General features: G+C 40.9%; 1 protein-coding gene across 5 annotated transcripts in view; it reads right to left on the reverse strand.

Annotated features, from left to right (window-relative positions):
• Positions 1-21,047, reverse strand: part of fhod1 (formin homology 2 domain containing 1) — a 320,810-nt gene that overhangs the window by 94,949 nt on the left and 204,814 nt on the right. For all 5 annotated transcript variants that reach the window (XM_043707127.2, XM_043707126.2, XM_087995958.1 and 2 more), the window contains one exon: positions 17,975-18,118. In XM_043707127.2, coding sequence (XP_043563062.2) covers positions 17,975-18,118 — 144 coding nt within the window. The remainder of the gene's footprint in view (positions 1-17,974; positions 18,119-21,047) is intronic.

Raw genomic sequence — 21,047 nt, forward strand, 5'->3', positions numbered from 1 at the left:
GTAAGACCATATGTCCTTTCTCCTCTGATTCTTAACCTCTTCAGCATTCCAATTCCTTTTGGCAGCCATGGCCATTCTACTTTGTCCCTAAGCTCTGAACTTCTCTCCCTAAACTTCTCCACATCTCTCCCCTCTTATAATTTTTTTTAGGTTAGATTAAATGACCTACAGTGTGGAAACAGGCCTTTCGGCCCAATAAGTCCACACCGACCCTCCGAAGAGGGACCCTGCCAGACCCATTACCCTCTGACTAATGCACCTAACACTATGGACAATTTAGCATGGAAATGTGTTGCTGGAAAAGCGCAGCAGGTCAGGCAGCATCTAGGGAACAGGAGAATCGACGTTTCGGGCATTAGCCCTTCTTCAGGAATTTGGCTAATGCCCGAAACATCGATTCTCCTGTTCCCTAGATGCTGCCTGACCTGCTGCGCTTTTCCAGCAACACATTTCCATCTCTGATCTCCAGCATCTGCAGACCTCACTTTCTCCTCAACAATTTAGCATGGCCAATCCACCTGACCTGCACACCTTTGGACTGTGGGAGGAAACCCACGCAGACGTGGGGAGAATGTGCAAACTCCACACAGTCACCAGAGGCTGGAATTGAACCGGGTCCTAATGTTGTGAGGCTGCAGTGCTAACCACAGAGCCACATTGCCACCCATTACAACCACAACTTTAGGTTCATTACTGCCTGTCACGTCAATGCTCTGACCTGGAAGCATGAGGTCTGTACAGCCCGAACACTTCAACCGTACTAACTCCACCATGGTAAGGACATTAGGGACATGCACTGGGACTAGAGAGAATAAACCAACTGTGACTTCAGTCGGCACCTAACTCTGATCTGCAACCATTTGGATTGTGCTGTTTGAGCCAATGCCCTCTCTTACATCTGCAATCTGGAAGAAGCCAGCCTCACTTCCCTCTGCATTTAATTAAAGGATCATCAATAACTTGCAGATTAGTTGCTGACTAATTTCTGATGGCTCTTTCAAGTCTGTGAAACCACTTGATGGAGTTAAGAGTTGATCTTGACAGGGGTTGGTGCTGTTATAGTGGAAGGTCTGGACTGTGACAGATAAGGGCTTTGATCAGGCCATCGCATGGGTGCCATAGTTAGATCCTCTTGGGCTGCAGCACATGAGGGGGAAGGAACAGAGCCTTCATGCAGTCAAGCTACAGTCATGCAGAAGCTCTTCTCTGACCTTGACCTTGACCAGGAAGGGAGGTTGGTTGTCCAAGGAGGTGCTCATGGAACTGTGCCACCTCTTCAATCAGACCAGCAGCCTCACAGCAATGTGAACTATGTAATAAGAGTGGAGCTGAATCTTTTCACATTCGGATTCTTTCAGATGGAGCAGGCAAAATCTGTAACGTCCCAGTTTGTCATGCACTGCTGCATTACAAAGGTCAGAGGAGCAGGGAGAGGGGAGCACATTGCAAAGGGCCAGTATATTGAGCTATCCCATGGTTGCAGGGTACTATCAGCACCTGGCTCTAAATGCAAAGTTGTACCATAAATCACAAGGGTTAGTGCTTGTTGCATGTGTGACTGGAGTGTCAGCACATTGTTATGGACCAGGCCAGACCCCCTCAAAACATTTCAAGAAGGTAGCACAGACCCTAACTTTGCTAGTTGTTTTAAGCACGTGCAATGTGGATATTCCAGGAGAGAAGATGCTGGTCAAACCACTTCGTTTTAAACAAAATAGAATTATTTACAAGATTACTGAATGAAACTCAAACAAAAGAGAGTTGAATACAGAATAATTCAACCCATCAGAAAACCCAACAGATTATCCCAACTTAATGATGCTGTTCCAATACTTGCAACAATCTCCATAAACACCCCTTGGAACAAAAGGTAAAATCAAACCCAGGGTTTTACAGGAAATAAGTGAGAGAGAGAAGCAGATCAGTCTGCTTTTTTAGGGTCAGCAGCTTTTTCCCCCACTACTGCTAAAACAAATCAAACCAGAGAAAAGCTGAGCTGGGAGAACTGGCCATTCCCTTTTCATTGTACAAGTGTGCTTTTTAAAACTTCAAAGCCATCTGCCAGTATCTGTTAGCTATAATCAAACCCTTCAAACCCTGAAACCCTTCAAACCCAGACTTTTGGGAGTCTGCGTCTTTTATGACCTTCCTGGGGAAAATAAAAGCCAAGGACATTTGTTGGAGGAGCAGGTTCGTCACAACATTCAGAACACTACCCTGAAGCATGTCCACTACCTCCACAACAGTGATTCTGCACCAGGCTGCCACTCCTGCAGTGTTTAAACACCTCATCAATGAGACCCTGGTTGCTCTATACCATACTCTACAACCCAGACCACTGTTGGTACTACAATGGAAACTGAGGTATTGGCCATCAGACACTGCACCACAATTGAGTGCACAACTGATGTCATGAAGAAGGGTCACTGGATCCGGAATGTTAACACTACTCCCTCTCTGCAGACGCTGACAGATCTGCTTGAATTTCTCCAGTAATTTCTGTTTCCGTTTCAGTGCTTTCATGTAATTGGTTACATCTTGGAAAGGACACATTCTAAATTCGCTCCAAGATGTTCTTGCCAAATTTGAGCTGCATTCCTACAGACCCCTTGATACTGACATCAGATTTGCTGGCAGTTTTCCCAAGCACCAAGCATTTTACTGTTCAAACCGGTCAGCCCTTTTTCTTAACACTATTCCATTGGTCCTCATCCCTCTGTCGCAGGATTTGTATGTGGCTTCACCCCCACCACAGAGCTAGCACCTTGTTATGTGTCAAGGCAAAAGTAGGGTTGCAGTGAGGGGTGGGAGGCCTTGGATTTTGTATCTGACAGGAATTGAACTCATACAACTTGGTGACAAGATGTAATAATGTCAGGAATATGGAAGTTATCAATAACATTGTGCGGCTTTTAAGTTGTCTGATATATCTTGAAAGCCACCTGCCTGAGGCAGTATCTGTTAGCAATAAACCATGGCAAGAGAGATCTGTCGGTTAGATTCCTGAAAAGCATAATTTCAGTGCTTATTATCCAAGTGCAAATAATAAATTAATGTGCAGATAGCAAATTGAAATGATATCAGTGAAAGACTCTTTCAATCTCACCTTGACATTTATACTCACTGCTGGTTCCATATAATGTAAAAACTGAGATACTGTGATCTAAATATTTATCTTCCAGTGTGTACCAAACTCCTTTTTCTTTCAGTCTCTTCTACAACCAAATTGTGAAAAGAATATACTCCTTGTGGGCCCAGGTCTGTTCATCACATTGGCTGCCTGTAACTTTACCAATCGTCATAGGATTTAACCAGAAAAGTCAAATATTGTGGATGTACACACTACAGCTATCACGGATCATTTTAAGACTGCAGCTACCAATTTCAGCCCATTACCTATCTACAGAGACTAGATGAATTCTACTACTTAATTTTATCACTTTCTGATCAAGGAAAACAAATAAATGGGGACCTGGTGTGAATCTGAAACGGTGAGAGGTATTAATAGCCTGATGCTAATAGCCTGAAGGTAGTTTAGATAGTTTAATATTTGAATCAAACAGCCAGGTTTCTGTTAGTATGAATCCGAAACTATTTTGCATTGTTGTAATAAGTAGAATCCAGCGTTATCTTACTGAGAGAGAATTTCACCACTGGCAATGCAATTTCCATCACTCGTCATAAACACATTGGCCTACATGTGACTTCATCTGTAACATGGTGGAAGGTAAAATTAAAAAGACAGCAAGCAGCATATTCTTTTCAAGAGAAGAGGAAATCTCACCATCCACCTCGCTCTCCTAATTGTTAGCAGAATCTCAACACTAAAATAATCACAATTTAATAAGTTGAGAACAATCGATTTGAAACAGTTCAAAAGCTGACTTTGGCTCAAATCAGCAGAGCCATTTAAAATACATTATTGAATTGCTCAAAATAGTGCGCTAAATAGGTTATTAGTTGCTATAGCAGAATATTTAATGGGTTATCTGTCATTAATTAGACTGGCTCGTGGACATTTAGATTCAAAATGTTCTTACTTGGAAACGTGATGGAAGGGGAAGTTGATGACATCTCAGTGAGGGAAGCCAGGCATTTGAGAGACATGAATGAACGAGGTAAGTAAACATTTATGTCTTTAACCAACCTGATTCAAACAGTGTGAAAGTGAACAGTGCAAGAGCTAAGGAGGAAGTCAGTTGATAGGACCAAATTTAGGTATTATTAAAAAGTTTTGTCAAAGTTTTTTTGCTTTGCATTCATCAGGACAATTTGCAACAAATACCGAAGTAAATGGAAAACAACAATTATACTCTGTGAAAGGAGAGAGCCCAGTTAGTTAGCAAGTGGATTCTGATTGGTAGGGGTGTTGTCATGAAGAATGCATTAATCATAGCTTGGCAGTTACTGGTCAGTCATTGATCAAATCTTAAGCAAAGCTGGTTGACTCTGATTGATCAAAGATTTGCCCTGACAAGTGAATCAGATAATGTTGTCACCTAACAGAAGCAAATTACTGCAGACGCTGGAATCTGTACTGAAAACAAGAAATGCTGGAGATCACAGAGGGTCAGGTAGCATCCATGGAGACAGAGTAAGCTAATGCTTTGAGTCTGGACACTCTTCATCAGAGCTGAAGAACGGGGCCCTGTGTATTCCAAAAGAACGTTTTGCACACTCAGGATTATGGAGCAAATGATGTCCAATTGCAGAATCGCATCTAATGTTTGAAGCTAAATTGTGATCTTTGCAAGCATGAGGTGATTCAGTACAGTCAGCAGCTTGCTTTTTGCAGTCATCAATAACTGCTTGATACACCATGGGCAACATCTCTACCAATTAGAGTCCACTTGCCAACCAATCAGCACTGTCCTCTCATAGTGCATGTTATTTTCCTGTTACTTCTGGATATCTTGCGAAATATCCTGATCGGTGAGAGACAAAATCCTTTGACAAAACTCATGTCTTTTCAGCAATACTTGAGGCTTAAGTGTAAGTTAAAGAGGGTCAGTTCAATCTCAGATTAGTTACAGAGAGCGAAGCCAAGGCCGAAACTACCTGCTCAGACTAAGTATGAAAGCAGGAGTTTCCCAGCAGGGAAACAAGGATGGGAACGCCTGCCCGAGCTTTCGGAAAGCAGACAGGTGATCACCTGCAGGCTTTCTGCTAGAATTAATATCCCGGACCAGGACGTCCTAGCCACATGGTGATACCAGCCAATCAGAGGCCAACAGCACTCGAACCTGCTGCGGTTCCACTTCCCAGTGTCTGGTGGCTGTTGGAAGCTGTGGAGCCTCAACTAAGGATCTCTGATGGCGATGGTAAGTGCTGTTTGGGGGCAGGGAGAGTTTCTGGGGTGGAATGGAAAGAGACTGGCTGGCAGTGATGGAGGTATGGGGTAGAAGGAGGGTTGGACACAAAGGCAGGGAGAGGTGACTCCCTGCCACTAGACTTCAGAGCCCCAAAAGTGCAGAAATGGAATGTGGAATTTGAAACAAAAAACAGAGGAGCCATGATCTTACTGACAGCTGGAGGAGCTGACTGGCCTATTCCTGTTCTTATTCTGTATGCTTGCAATCTCTCTCCAGACTGCGCCACCCCACCCCCCCACCCCCCAGTGGCAGACTGCCTCCATCACTGCCGGGCGGCACGGTGGCTCAGTGTCCATTTGGGTTTCCTCCGGCTGCTCTGGTTTTTTCCTAGAGTCCAAAGATGTGCAGGCTGGTGAGTTAGCCATGAGAAACGCAGGGTTGTGGATATAGCGGGTGGATCTGGGTGGGTCGGTTTGGACTTGATGGGCTGAATGGCCTGCTTCCGCACTGTGGGAGTTCTGTGATTCTATGAGTACATCTGTTGAGCGGGCCGGCTCTTTCTCATCCTATCAGGAGCGGAGATAATTGCAGACCAGGAAGAACACCATTGAGACCATTAACTGATATTCAGATGCAGGTAACGCCATCATCCTATCTCTGGGCCTGGAAAACTGCACCCTAACAGAGGGAAGGACTGGATCAAGAGATAAGGAGAGAGACAGAAAGGAAAAACAAGCAAAACAAAAATGTTCTATATTTAAAAGGTCCAAAAACTAAACCCTGAAGGAATGAGACTTGTAAGCATTCATTTTCAGTGCCAGGAAAGTTGACTTGCTATAATTAGTGCATACCACATTATTAAAAAGTACTTAAACTGAGCTGGACAAGGCACAACTGTCTGTAGTCTGATCATTTCATATCTACTGTACAATTACAGTTACTTCATGTCATTGCATGAATTTTAATTAAGAGGCTGGATTTACCTTGCAATTGTCCCTCTCCTAAAGTTGCTACAGCATCTGTGCATTAACAATTGTGACAATTGTTTACTTCAGCATTATTTTGACAGAGAATTGTGGCCTGGTTACAAGCAGTACATTTCTAACTGATCTCAATAGTAATAGTTTGCCACACATCAGCAGTAGATAAAATTCCCTTGCAGCACCAAGATTTATTCATCCATCTAACTGATGGCAGATTGATTATGAACTAATTTGGACTGAGCCAAACTAACAGACTCCCAGAGCAAAGCAGAGATGATGAACTGACAAAACAACAATAGGAAGAACTAAATAAAAACTGAACGAACTGAGGATGCTGTAAAGCAAAAACAAAAACAGAAGTTGCTGGAAAACTTCAGCAGGTCTGGCAGCATCTGTGAAGAGAAGTCAGAGTTAACATTTTGGATCCGATGACCCTTCCTCAGAACTCAATAGGAGAAACTAGATGGAAGTCACCATCAGATATCAGCATTAATACAAGTATTGGGATCTGGGTGATTGTGTGGAGTTTGCACATTCTCCGAGTCTGCGTGGGTTTCCTCCAGGTGCTCCGGTTTCCTCCCAAAATCCAAAAGATGTGCAGGTTAAATGGATTGGCCATGCTGAATTTCCCCATAGTGTTCAGGAATGTGTAGGTTGGGAATGTTAGTCAGGGGTGAATGGAGAGGGTCTGGATGGGTTACACTTTGGAGGGTTGGTGTGGACTTGTTGGGCCAAAGGGCCTATTTCAACACTAGGGATTCTATGGTTCTATGATTAACTACATCAGACAAACTGGTTTCAGTAAAGCATAGCAAAGAGAGAAAGTCAGATTATGTTAATAGCGGACAAATCTGGGAGAAAGCATGAACTGAAGAGGGACACCAAGTACAGCAGACAGTATAAATCACCGCTGTTTACAAAATGCTAAATATATAAATGCTTTCTAAAATCCTTATCCTTACTCTGAACTTAACTTCTTTGGGATTCAAGAACAGTCCTGCATTAAACTGCAGCTGGCACAACATGAGATAAAGCAATGCATTTACAAGTTGGTATGAAAAGACACTGGTAGTAGAGCAATTTAGAAATAGCCAAATCAAACAAAAAGTGCAGCATACAGTGGCTCCAAGCCAAGACCACAACTGCATGTAAATGTAGACAGTATCCTTATATCTAATCTTTAAAATAAAGTCTTCAGTTTATGTTTAGGGCTCCAGTTTTTTTCCTATCTTTCCTTTTTAAAAAAACTTAAGTATTAAATTAATACTGATGTTATTTTTCTGTTTTTAAAAATGATGCATCATAAAGGTAAAGAGCATGGAATCTTGAGTAATTACTTTATAAATTAAATCAAATATGATAGTGATTGGCAGGATTAGTGTTGCTGCTGCAGCATGGGAGAGCTGCTGTACAGCAAAGTGATCCAAAGCGCAAATATCTATTGGAGGTGTTTGCAGCTCAGTGGAGGAGTTAGAGTCTGAGCTACAGATATGGCTGCACATCAGGGAAGAGCTAAATTACTTGGACACTTTGAGCCAAAAGGCGGTCACATCCCTCAGATTAGGTCGTTCAAAATTGGCCCGTGATCAGGGACAGGAGGGTGCGACTGCTGGTGAGACAGTCAAGAGAATCCAGGGGATTATAATTGAGGAGTCTCAGCCCTTACACTTGTCCAACAGTAGAAGTGGGAAAGAGTGGGGCCTTCGGGGAGGATGACCATGGCACCTTGGTACAGGGAGCTATTCACATATGGGTGAAGGAATCAGGAATATAGTTGTGGTAGGGGCATCGATATTGTTCTCTGCAGCCACAAGCAGCAGTCAGATTGGCAGGGGAAGCCATGAGGAAGCATAAGTGTTCAGGACAGTTTCCCAGATCAATATATTGTGGATCCGATCAGAGATTCAGACTACTTTTGATCTGGTAATGTGTAATGAGGAAAGTTTAACAATGATCAGAGAGTAAAAAAAACCCTGAGGAAACAGTAACCATAATAGGGCAGAATTTAGCATAAAATTTGAGAGGGAGGAACTTGGGTTAGAAACAAAAACTCAAACAAGGATAACTACAAAGAAATGAGGCTGGCATGGACTGGGAAAAGAGTTCAACAGCAAAGACGATCAAGGAACAATGGCAGACATTTAAGAAAATAGTTTATGGCTCACAGCAAAGATTTACCCCAGTGAGGAATTTCGATTCTAGGAAGGGGCTAAGCCAACCATGGTTATTCAGACAAGTTAAGGATAGCATCACATTGAAATAAAAAACACATAATATGACAAAGATTAGTGATAATGCAGAGGATTGTGGAAGTTTAAAAAAAAACAAAAGATAACCAAATAGTAATTTAAAGAGGAGAAGATAACTTTGACAGTAAACTTGCAAGTAATATCAAGAAGCTTCTTGAAATATATTTAAAAAGTTGAGAAAAGCCAAAGAAAACATTGGCACCTTAGAGGATGGGGTTGGGGAATAGCATTCCAAAAGCACTAAATAGTCAAGGGGCAAATAGATGAGAAAAAATAAGTAAGATGATTATCACTGGAGAAAAAGTCGTAGGGAAATGAGCACATAGAGTAAATAGGGCTAAAGACTGAAATGTCCTTTGGACCTGATGGGATGTATCCAGGGATTTTCAAGGAAGTAGCTACAGAGATGGTGGATGCATTGGTGGTAATCTTTCAGAATCATTCAATTCCAGAAAAATCCAAGATGATTGGATAAGTGCCAATATAACACCTTTTACTCAAAAAAGGATAGTGATAACAGCAGACAACTGTAGTCCAGTCAGCTGAATGCCTATTATTCGGAAAATGTTAGAGTCCATTACACAAATAGCAGAGCATTTAGAATTAAATAATATGATCAAACTTCATGAAAGGGAAATTATGCCTGGCAATCTTAGTGGAATTCTTTGAGGAGGTAACAAAGCAGGATAGAGAAAGGGAAAGCAGTGGATGTAATATATTTGGATTTTCAAAAGGTATCTGATAAGGCATTTGGCTACATAATAAGATATGAGCCCATGATGTTGGAGATACTATATTAGTGTTGTCAGAGATAATTAATAGGAGACAGAGTTGGGATTAAGGGTCATTTTCATAATGGCAATGTGTAATTAATGGTATCCCACAGGAATCAGTACTGGAGTTACAATTATTGACAATATATATTCATTACTTGGATCTGGAAAATGAATATACCATAGCCATAGTTTGTGGATGACACAAAAATAGGTGGAAAGGTAAGTGTTGCGAATGACACAAAGAGGTTGCAGAGGGTAACAGACAGGTTAAGTGAATGGGAAAATGCTTGGCAGGTGTACCTAATGTGGGAAAATATGAGGTGATGCACTTTGGCAGGAAGAATGGAAGAGCTGAATATTATTTATAGAGTCATAGAGATGTACAGCATGGAAACAGACCCTATGGTCCAACTTGTCCATGCTGACCAGATATCCCAACCCAATCTAATCCCACCTGCCAGCACCTTGCCCATATCCCTCCAAACCCTTCCTATTCATATACCCATCCAAATGCCTCTTAAATGTTGCAATTGTACCAGCCTCCACTACATCCTCTGGCAGCTCATTCCATACACGTACCACCCTCTGCGTGAAAAAGTTGCCCCTTAGGTGTCTTTTATATCTTTCCCTTCTCACCCTAAACCTATGCCCTCTAGTTCTGGACTCCCCGACCCCAGGGAAGAGACTTTGCCTATTTACCCTATCCATGCCCCTCATAATTTTGTAAACTTCTATAAGGTCACCCATCAGCCTCTGACGATCCAGGGAAAACAGCCCCAGCCTGTTCAGCCTCTCCCTATAGCTCAGATCCTCCAACCTTGGCAACATCCTTGGAAATCTTTCCTGAACCCTTTCAAGTTTCACAACATCTTTCCGATAGGAAGGAGACCAGAATTGCACGCAATATTCCAACAGTGGCCTAACCAATGTCCTGTACCGCCGCAACATGGCCTCCCAACTCCTGTACTCAATACTCTGACCAATAAAGGAAAGTATACCAAACGCCTTCTTCACTATCCTATCTACCAGCGACTCCACTTTCCAGGAGCTATGAACCTGCACTCCAAGGTCTCTTTGTTCAGCAACACTCCCTAGGACATTACCATTAAGTGTATAAGTCCTGCTAAGATTTGCTTTCCCAAAATGCAGCACTCCGCATTTATCTGAATTAAACTCCATCTGCCTCTTCTCAGCCCATTGGCCCATCTGGTCAAGATCCTGTTGTAATCGGAGGTAACTCTCTTTGCTGTCCAATACACCTCCAATTTTGGTGTCATCTGCAAATTTACTAAGTGTACCTCTTATGCTCGCATCCAAATCATTTATGTAAATGACAAAAAGTAGAGGACCCAGCACCGATCAGAGTATTGATTACAGGAGTTGGGAGGTCATGTTGCAGCTGTACATTACATTGGTTAGGCCACTGTTGGAATATTGCGTGCAATTTTGGTCTCCTTCCTATCGGAAAGATAGTGTGAAACTTGAAAGTGTTCAAAAAAGATGTACAAGGATGTTGCCAGGGTTGGTGGATTTGAGCTATAGGGAGAGGCTGATCAGGCTGGGGCTTTTGGGAGTCCTTATGTATAAATCACGAAAAGCTAGCAAACAAGTTCAGTGGATATTAGGGAAGACAAATAGAATGCTGGCCTTTATTTCAAAGGAAATGGAGCATATAAATAGAGAGGTTTTGCTAAAGTGATGCAAGACACTCAGTAGACTACACATGGAATACAATGTACAATTTTGGGCCCCTTATCTGAGGAAGGATTTACTGGCATTGGAGGCAATCCTGAGAAGGTTCATGAGGCTGATACCAGTATCGGTAGGACTGTCTTATGAGGTGAGGTTGAGTAGGTTAAGAGTTTGGAATTTGGAGTTTGGAAGAATGAGCAGTGAACCTACTGAAACACAAAAGGCTCCTTGGGGACTTGACAGATTTAGATTTTTAAAAATTCTTTATATAAGTTGGCATGGTGTGGAGGTAAGGTAGCAAAGTGGAGTTGAGGATTATCAAATCAGCCATGATCTCACTGAATGACAGAGCAGACTTGATGGCTGAATGGTCTACTTCTGCCCCAATTATGATGTTGTTGTAGTATGGTTTTGTTGCCAATTTGACACAATTACAGAAATTCAAACTCAAGATTCCATATTCCATTTCTCTGTCCCTTAATGCAGTGGGAATGTAATGTCCTTCAGCAAGGTTCACAATGAATCGGCATGTGTAATCTCCATCTTGAAGCATCTTAGTCCCACAGATAAGTTTAAAGAACTGTGCCTGCATACATTGGAGTAGCGCAGAACTACAGGAATCCTGAGGGAGGTATATAAACTAATGAGAGGACTGGATTATGTGCATCAGCACTGAGTATTTCAGACTGACAGAACAGCGATAAATGGCTGTGCATGGCTAGGAATATTTGAGATCAACAGTCCACAAACTGGAATCACACAAACAACAAATGGGTTTCAGACGAATAACATCATCAATCTCTCACCCGATTGGACTATCCTGGCAGTGGGCAGTAACCAGTCACAAGACCGATTCCCAGCACTGAACACTTTGATTGGCTACAATCCTTCCGATGAGGCCTATAACTATGCAGCTATGCAAATAAGTAGGAGGGTTCTCAATGGTCTCCCCATGTTACACATGGCTTCTTACCACAGAATGTACTCTGGGGCAAGCATCCTCCTCACTTTGAACCTAACCTTCTGTTGAGTGACTGCCTTGTCAACCTATCTCACAGATCCACAGGAGGATAGATTTTGGTGTGAAACCTTCATACAGTCATACAGCATGAAAACAGACTCTCTGTTCCAACCTGTCCATGTTGATCATCTTCCCAAACTAAACTAAGCCCACCGGCCTGCATCTGGCCCATATCCCTCCAAACCTTTCCTGTTCAAGTACTTACCCAAATGTCTTTTGAATGTTATAAACTGTTCCTGCACCCACGACTTCCTCAGGCAGTTCATTCCACATACAAATCACTCTGTGTTAAAGGAGTTGCCCATGACATCTTTTTAAAATCGTTTTCCTTTCACTTTAAAAATATGTCTCCTAGTTTTGAACTTCCAAACCTTAGGGAAAGGACCTATGTTAATTACCTTATCTACACCCTTCATGATTTATAAACTTAGATAATGTCACTTCTCAAACTCCTACACTCCAATGAAAAATGTCCCAATCTATCCAGGCTATTTTCATAATTCAAATCCTCCATTCTTGACAAACATCCTGATAAATCTTTTCTAAATCCTGTCAAGTTGAATAATATTATTGAATCCCTATAGTGTGGAAGCCATTCAACCCAATCAGTCCACACCAATCCTCCAAAGAGCATCCAACCCACATCCATCCCCCTACCCTAACCCCGGCATTTCCCATGTCTAACCTACCCAATCTGCATAGCTCTTGACTCTATGGGCTACTTTAGCATGGCCAATCCACCTAACCTGCACATCCTTGGACTGTGGGAGGAAAACTAGAGCACCTAGTGGAAACCCACACAGACACAGGGAGAATGTGCAAACTCCACACAGACAGTTGCCCAAGGATGGAATTAAACCCAAGTCTCTGGTGCTGTGAGGCAGTAGTACTAACCACTGAGCCACCGTACCTTCCAGGGCGACCAGAAAATCACCAATGTCCTATACAACCTCAATATGATGTCCCAACTCTTATTGTCAAACATCTGAGCAAAAAAGGCAAGCTTGCTAAATACCTTAACCACTCTGTCTACCTTGACACAAATTTCAAAGAATTATGTACCTGAAACCCTGGGTCTCTCCGTTCTACAACACTACACAAGGCTCTACTTTTAATTGTATAAATTCCGGCCTTGTTTGTTTTACCAAAATGCAATACCTCACATTTATCCAAACTAAATTCCACCTGTCACTCCTCAGCCCATTGATCAAGATCTCTCGTAATCTTAGATATCCTTCTTCATTATCCACTACATGACTAACTTTGGTGTCAACTGCAAATTTACTAACCATGCCTCCTATACTCTCATCCAAGACATTTATACAAATGACGAACAAAAGTGGACCCAGTACCATTCCCTGTAGAACACCACTGGTCACAGGCCTCCAGTCTGAAAAGCAAATCTGCTTAAAGGAATATATACCAGAAAATCCTAAAGAATAGGGCAGTACATCTTCTGGCCCTAGCAAAAGGGAAAGATTGCCAGATCCAAAATTATTTTGACAACCAGCAAATTTTAATAAATCCTGTTTAAAGCAGTTTCAACCTTCAAAGATAGGAATCAATTTAAAGAATAAACATATTTTAAAATCCATTTCTCCAAAAATGACTCAAAATTGGGTACTCAGGATGTTCATTCTCCATTGCGAAATGACACGAGCAGCAAAAGTTTATACTTTTGATGCCAGGAAGTGCCTGGATTGTAATGGAGGAGGAGTGTGTTTGAGGTCAACAAAGTCACTTTAGTATATGGTATTCATTCTCAAAATAAATCCCAAGGAAATAGAGATGGAGTTTATAACTTTATTAATGGGAACTATTGAACAGGAAAGAGATCAATGATCAGTTGATTACATCATCATAAATGCAGGTCTTCCACTAATTCCTGCACCTGATGCAAGAAACATGTAAGATACCTCAAATTTTCAGCACCTCTACCTCACCCACATTATGGTGATGACTGTTTCCCTGAACTTCCCTTTTCCTCTTAAGGTCAAAGTGTACCATCTTATAATATGCTGTCACACTGTGTCCTGCTCTGGCTCATTCTTACTCAGGTCTTTGGGCCAAATGGCCTAATTCTGTTCCTACATCTTATGGACTTTACTCAATCTTCATCCAAGGTGTCCAACATTTTGGGAAGTGGTGTTCCACAGGAATCCATGCTGGGACCACTGTTGTTAACCATATGCATAAATGATATTGACTTTGCAATTGCAGGTCTCATGTAGAAAGCTTTATGTTCTCTGTCAATGTGTGGCTTTTTAATCCTAAAATAGTGGGGTTGTGATGTAGGTATTTGTTTTTTAGTTTGAGAGGCTACTATGTTGGCAATAGTGACATACTTGCTGTCACTTGTGTTATTTTCAACCAATGGGCCTTGGGATGGCTCCTGACCTCTCAGTTGTCAAAAAAAAGGTTAACTACCCTCCAAAAATACTGCATAGCCTGGTGAAGATCAAGGTTACTGGGGAATTAAAGAATGGGATGCCAAACCTTCATGTAGAAAAAAAAACTTTTCTTAAACTCATGCAGCAATGATAAAAGACTTTTTAAAAAAATAATGTAATTTAATGCATACATAAAAGATTATATTCCTAATTTACTGGAATCTGGTAAAAAAGGAAAGAAAAACAAATTAGTAAATTGCCTGACTAGAAATGCAAACTATTCAAAAGAGAGGAAGGGTGAACCACATCACTGATCATTCTCTGATTGTTCAGAGTTCTCTGAAGTTTTCACCATGTGTTACTCATCAAAGCAAAGCTGTATTACACACACTCTGCCAGACCATAGACCTAAATATTGAAGCTTCTACTTGATTAATTCTGTTATCCATTTGATCTGGCTTAAAATAAACACTAATAAAGTGCAGGTTTATGGTTCCATCATGTGGGGCAAAATGTACGTCTTCTTTGTGGAAAATGAGAAGGCATGAAATTATATTACTTCAGCATTTTACTCACAATAGAACACAGGGAGTATTTCTAAGGCCTTTGACCTCTAGCATGCAGATGCATTCCAACCTGACCATTAGTTAGTGGTCTGGACGCCATTCTCTCCTTTCAATGTACAAGAATAACACCTACAGCAAACCCACAGCTTGGGTTTACATTTGGCATGCATGCCACCACAGTTATAAATTTATAGCTAGCAAACAAGACAAATTATTTGTTTTATCTCACTATCTCAGGATCAAAAAGCCACACATCGACAGAGAACATAAAAGTTTCTACATGAGACCTCCAATTGCAAAGTCAATATCATTTATGCATATGGTTAACAACAGTGGTCCCAGCACGGATTCCTGTGGAACACCACTTCCCATTTTCAGTTAGTCTAACAAACTTCCTTTAACTCCTACCCTGCATTTTTGGGTTATTGGTCCTCCTTTGATTCAAATGTTCTTTACAAGTGCAAAATTTAATCTTTATATTTTACTTTATTTTTGATTGTGAATTGAATGGGGAAAAGAACCATTTTACAGTGAAGATCTGAGGAAGAAATTGGAGTTCTTCTGAAGAAGAGCAAGCTGCTGAAACTCAATGCAAGTTGTGTTTACACTGTTGTTTTGTATGAAGTTGGAAAAGGAATGAAAGGGAAAACCCTGACTCAAGGAGTCTGTACACAAAGTGGGATTCAACTACCAACAGGTTGCTAATTGGTCACAAACTCAACAAATAAAATGCCACCATCTTGTCAAAAACTATTTGATTGGCTCCTGAGTGGCTGAAAAGCTTGTGGCTTATGAGCAATACTAAATTAAGCCTTTGGACAGTGGAAAGGAAAGTTGGTGTGTCTTTCTCCTGCCACTCACTAGTGAGAACCTCATTTCAACATATGGAATTTAATTCAAAAACATAACTTGTTACATGGAGAAAGGCCTCACTCAACTTTTCACACGATTCTCCCAAATTTCTCACCATTACCAAATTGTGCAGGGTCTAGGAACAGTCTGCTGAATTATTTATTTACTGAACCTTTAAGACCCTATTCCCATCTTAATTCTCCTTTGATAAATGCATGCTTTGGAATGGTTTGCTATTTATTTTGATATCCATTGATATTTCTTCTCTACTTTCCCAATTCTTTTTACTGTTGCCATCCTTCTTTACTGTTAATATAGTCGACATACTTTTTTTTTTGGATTCAATTTTATCTACCTTGTTTAATTTATCCATGCCATCTTGTTCTTGGCTAGTCTGTTCTCATCACAGAATGCTACACTATTTTACTAAATGTGCCTTAAATATTATGCACCACAGTCCAATGTTTTAGACATTTTGTTTCTAGTTAATCTCATCTTCCGTGGCTCTAACCTTTTTTATAGCAGTTTTTGTCCAATCTATCAATTTGTTCTTTGAACCCAAATCATTTTAAATCATTATCTTAAGCCTAATTAGAACGCAATCACTATTTCCAGATAATCTCGTGTCCCTTAGATTGGAAAAAAATCTTGTAAACATTGTAGAAATCCCATACATATCTCGCTTTTCACTCCCCCCCCCTCTGCCGCTGTATGTGGGGACAGTTGAAATCCTCATGATTAAATTGTGTAGTCAATTCCTAGACTTCCTTTCATAGATTTCCTTATCAATGCCCTAACCACAATCCGTCAATCTATATTTTATTCCTAATAGTGTGCCTGATCTTCCTGCCATTGAACGCAATCCACATGGATTCCATTTCTATCTTTTTGGTTGTGTCTTTTCCTGCTACTATTATGCAACATCTGATTAATACAGCTAACCTCCTCCCCTCCTTCACCATGATTGTCATTTCTAAATATATTATAACCTACCACACATGTCCAGTTTACAGCCATCAGTCATATTGATGAACCCATCCTCTTACTGCATTTTGGGTGATGGCTTCTGAGATCTTTCCTGGAATGACCCAGTGCCACAAAAATTAATTATAACCATCACTTCAGAGCCATTGACACAGCAGTGGGGGGTTTGGGTTCCCTACATGTTCCTTTGGAAAGTGGACAGTAGGTAGTAAGAGATGGAAATGTGTTGCTGGAGAAGCGCAGCAGGTCAGGCAGCATCTAGGGAACAGGAGAATCGACGTTTCGGGCATTAGCCCTTCTTCAGGAAGGGCTAATGCCCGAAACGTCGATTCTCCTGTTCCCTAGATGCTGCCTGACCTGCTGCGCTTCTCCAGCAACACATTTCCATCTCTGATCTCCAGCATCTGCAGACCTCATTTTCTCTTCAGTAGGTAGTAAGATGCATGTTCCCTAAATTGGTATCACTCTCTTCTCTTTTATCCTCTCTTGCTTATACTGATCTGCTTTTCAATTCTGTAGTGGCCTACAGAGAGTCCACTGTGGCCTACAGAGAGTCCACTGTGGATGCGAAAGCTTGAAGCTGAGAAATCTTCACTTTGGCTGAGGTGGAGAATCAAACATCTCCTAGTGGTCTCAAACAACTAGGGACATTAAATGCTACTGAAGTGTCTGGCAGTCTTCAGTCTCAAGAATTTTTTTCTTCCACTAATCTAGCTGATTTTGTCAAGATTCTGCAACTTGACTTGTTCAACCTAACTTACTGCTCATTTATTGTGAATTTGGGGCTATAATAGCATCAGCCTTTAATTAAAAAAAAGGCATTCAAGATAACAATACTGTCATGTTATTAGACACATGTTGGGCTCAGTGGCATTGCTTGATCACATCAGCACAACCAGCAGTGATGACAAACACCTGATGATCAATGCTTCACCCTATATCAGTAAATTTAAAGTGCCCTGTCTAGACAAACCCAGTCTTTGAAGAGCAAAATCTGATTGCATTGCTGTTAAAATGAAAGTTTCTTACAAAATCTCAGAAACCTATTCACGTTTTCATTTATTAAGTTGTAGTAACACTAATAATTGCACATGTTTACCAACGAAATGCAGTTCTCATATTCCACATATAACATGAAACTGATTTTACCTCATAAATGGTAAACTGTTGCTTTACGTCTGGATCAGTTCCTTTGTTACTCATATGCCGTTGAATGATTTTTTCTAACCCCTGTTGCTCAAGACAGTCTGTAACATCATAGAATGAATCTTGGTCTGGAAGAGCTCCCAGTGTCTGTCAAAGAAAAAGTAAAGAACCACTCAAATCAACTTTAAACTTTTAACAAAAGCCACTCAACACAACAAACCTAAAGCTTCCAGTCCCCAATTGTATCTTTCAATATCTGTTTGACAATCTCTAATGTTACTGCTTCTCTTTATGTATCTGGTAGCTTATTTCAAATACTACTGCAAAATGTATAATATTGAATAAACATTTCCTTTTCACCAGTTCAAATTTATGTTCCCGGTACTATTATTTAACTTGTTTTAACTATTAACATTTACCACATCCATGTCATTTAAGGATCTGTATGTTCCGATGAGGTGAAATGTTAGCTTGCTTACTCTCCATGAATGCTGCCTGACCCACTGTGATCGCCAGCACTTTTGTTTCTACTACAGATTCAAGCATCTGTAGTAATTTGTTCCTTCCATAAATATCCTCTTTTTAGATTGAACTGTGAGATTTTAGGTAGGGAGGCCATATGTTTCAAAGGCTGAGGGATCTCATCAAATAATATGTTCCTTTCACTGTTCATAACGGACAAGGTACTGACAATACTCAACCAGCCTCTGACTGCTGAACTAAACATTGTGTCTAAAATTAGATGTGATTCTGTGATTGGACAGTGCTTGCTAAATAATCCCGAGTATGTTAGCAATTACACTGGTAACCAATTTAAAACATTGTCACTAGGCCTCACAGTGTGGTGCAAGTTCCCTGTTAATACACCGGGCCCTGTTCTTTGCAGACACTGTACCCTGTTACAACTAAACAAAATAGAAAACAGCTATTTTCTGGTTAATTCCTTGGTTAAAGTTAAACAAAATGGAGCAGTTAACTGCCAGCCATCATGTAATTTGTGCATTCTCCACAGCTCTACCAATTAGAGTCTTGCTCATACAATCTCATACAATATAAATTTGTCATTTGCTTTTATATTGATTTTCTTCCTCAAGAGTGCAAGTCAAAAAGCTTTGGAAAATGCACCTTTTTGTCACCAGTAGTCAAGTTCTCCCCTACCAAATTACTCTGATGATTGTAAAAGCTGAATTTGTCCACTCTTTCCTGATATTCGATTTACTTCACAGTTGGGATCTTTTTGTAGCCGCAGAAATATAATACTGTAGAAAAATGGCTAACAGATTTCCCTATCCTCCATTCCCTATCCTTCACCACTGACTCCACCCTGGCCCTGCATACTGATTCACAAAAGAACATTCACAAAGTCCACACTGTATTTGACCCCAGCCTGAGCCCATGTAGCCTCCAAAATCGCTGCATACATCCACTTTCAAGTCACTGTTTGTTTCCGCTCCTGCACAAAATCACCCTCTTCTCATAGTCTAAACCATTTTGTTGTTATTTTCAGGTGAATCAGTCCCACTACTGCCAAGGTCTCCTTCCAACTTCTAGCATTCATAAATCTGAGCTTGCCTAAATCTTTCCTGCTTGATTCCTCATTCGGAGCCCCAACATTTCTGTGATTCTGTAACATCTCATTCTCCTGTCTCTTCTGTACTTTGGCTTACAGTGGCCTTCTAGCAAAATCTTGGTTAGGAACATCCCATCCTCATACTTAATTTTTTTTTTTGGCTCCAACCAAGATATCTCCATCACCTCACTCAGCCCGATAACTTTTAAGTTCCTTCAAATTTGGCCTCTTACTACCTTCATCCAACACAACGGCCTACTACTAACTCCTTCACCCACCCAATCTGAACAACAGCCACTCTCCACCACTCCCAGCACGCCCCACCATACAAAGTAACAAAGCGCTATCCCTCTACCTGGATGAGTGAGTTTCAACAACTCACTTGACACCATCCAGAACAAAGCAGCCACTCAAATGGTGCCTCATCCACCACCTTCAACATTGACTCTCCACACTGACACACACAATAACAGCAACATGATCAATCAGTAAGACATTCTGCAACAACTAACTGAGTTTCCACCAACAACACTTTTCAAACTTGCAACCTTTACCACTTCGAAAGACGAGGGCAGCTGATGCATAAGGGAACCATTAGTTCCCCTCACACACTCTCCTGACTTGGAACTGTTCTGTACTTTATGCCAGGTGAAAAATCCGAAACTCACTTCCAACAACATTTTTTTGTATGGGACAGGGAGAGAACGACCCTACCCCACAAAGACAACAGCAATTCAAAAACAGAGCTCACTATCTTATGTATGTTAGTTTCTGCTTGAACCATCTGGATACATTCACTAGCACCAATCCTTATTGTTGGTATTAGTCTTAACTACAGAAAACACGTGAGGAAGGATGCCCAAACATTCTCGGAGACAAAAGAATAGGTTCAACATTGATGAACAGTTAATAAGTTTATTATACATTACTTAATAGTTAGTTGCATTACATCTGACATACTTAATAGTAAAATAAAAACCGAAAGAACTGTGGCTGCTATAAATTAGAAACAAAAACAGAAGATGCTGGAACAGCTCATTAAGCCTGGCAGCATCTGCGAAGAGAAATCAGAGTTAACATTTCAGGCCCAGTGACCCCTCCTCAGAACGTTTATGAGGAAGGGTCACCGGACTCAAAACATTAACTCTGATTTCTCTCCACAGATGCTGCCAGACCTGCTCAGCTTTTCCAACAACTTCTGTTTTTGATGTTTAATAGTCTCCTGGGAGGAAGGAGTAATCTTATAATTAAGTATAAAATCCTGAACAATTACATGCTGTTGACACTAAGAACAATAACTAAAGCACTGTACACAAGTCTGGGAAATACATAGAGAACTGCTATAGCAATTCACTCTGGTTAGGTTCCTCCCAGGAAGGATCCTTTATATTCTGATGGACGAGCTTATGAAGAAACATCAGTTAACCCTTTGAGGTACTAGCAGTCATATACAACAATGACCACCTTCTCAACGGGACATAAATGTAATAAATATTGTAAGTAATA

The sequence above is a fragment of the Chiloscyllium plagiosum genome, unplaced genomic scaffold, assembly GCF_037043375.1.
Source record: "Chiloscyllium plagiosum isolate Xiang-an unplaced genomic scaffold, Cpla_swu_hap1 HiC_scaffold_17, whole genome shotgun sequence".
NCBI classification, from domain to species: Eukaryota; Metazoa; Chordata; class Chondrichthyes; order Orectolobiformes; family Hemiscylliidae; genus Chiloscyllium; species Chiloscyllium plagiosum.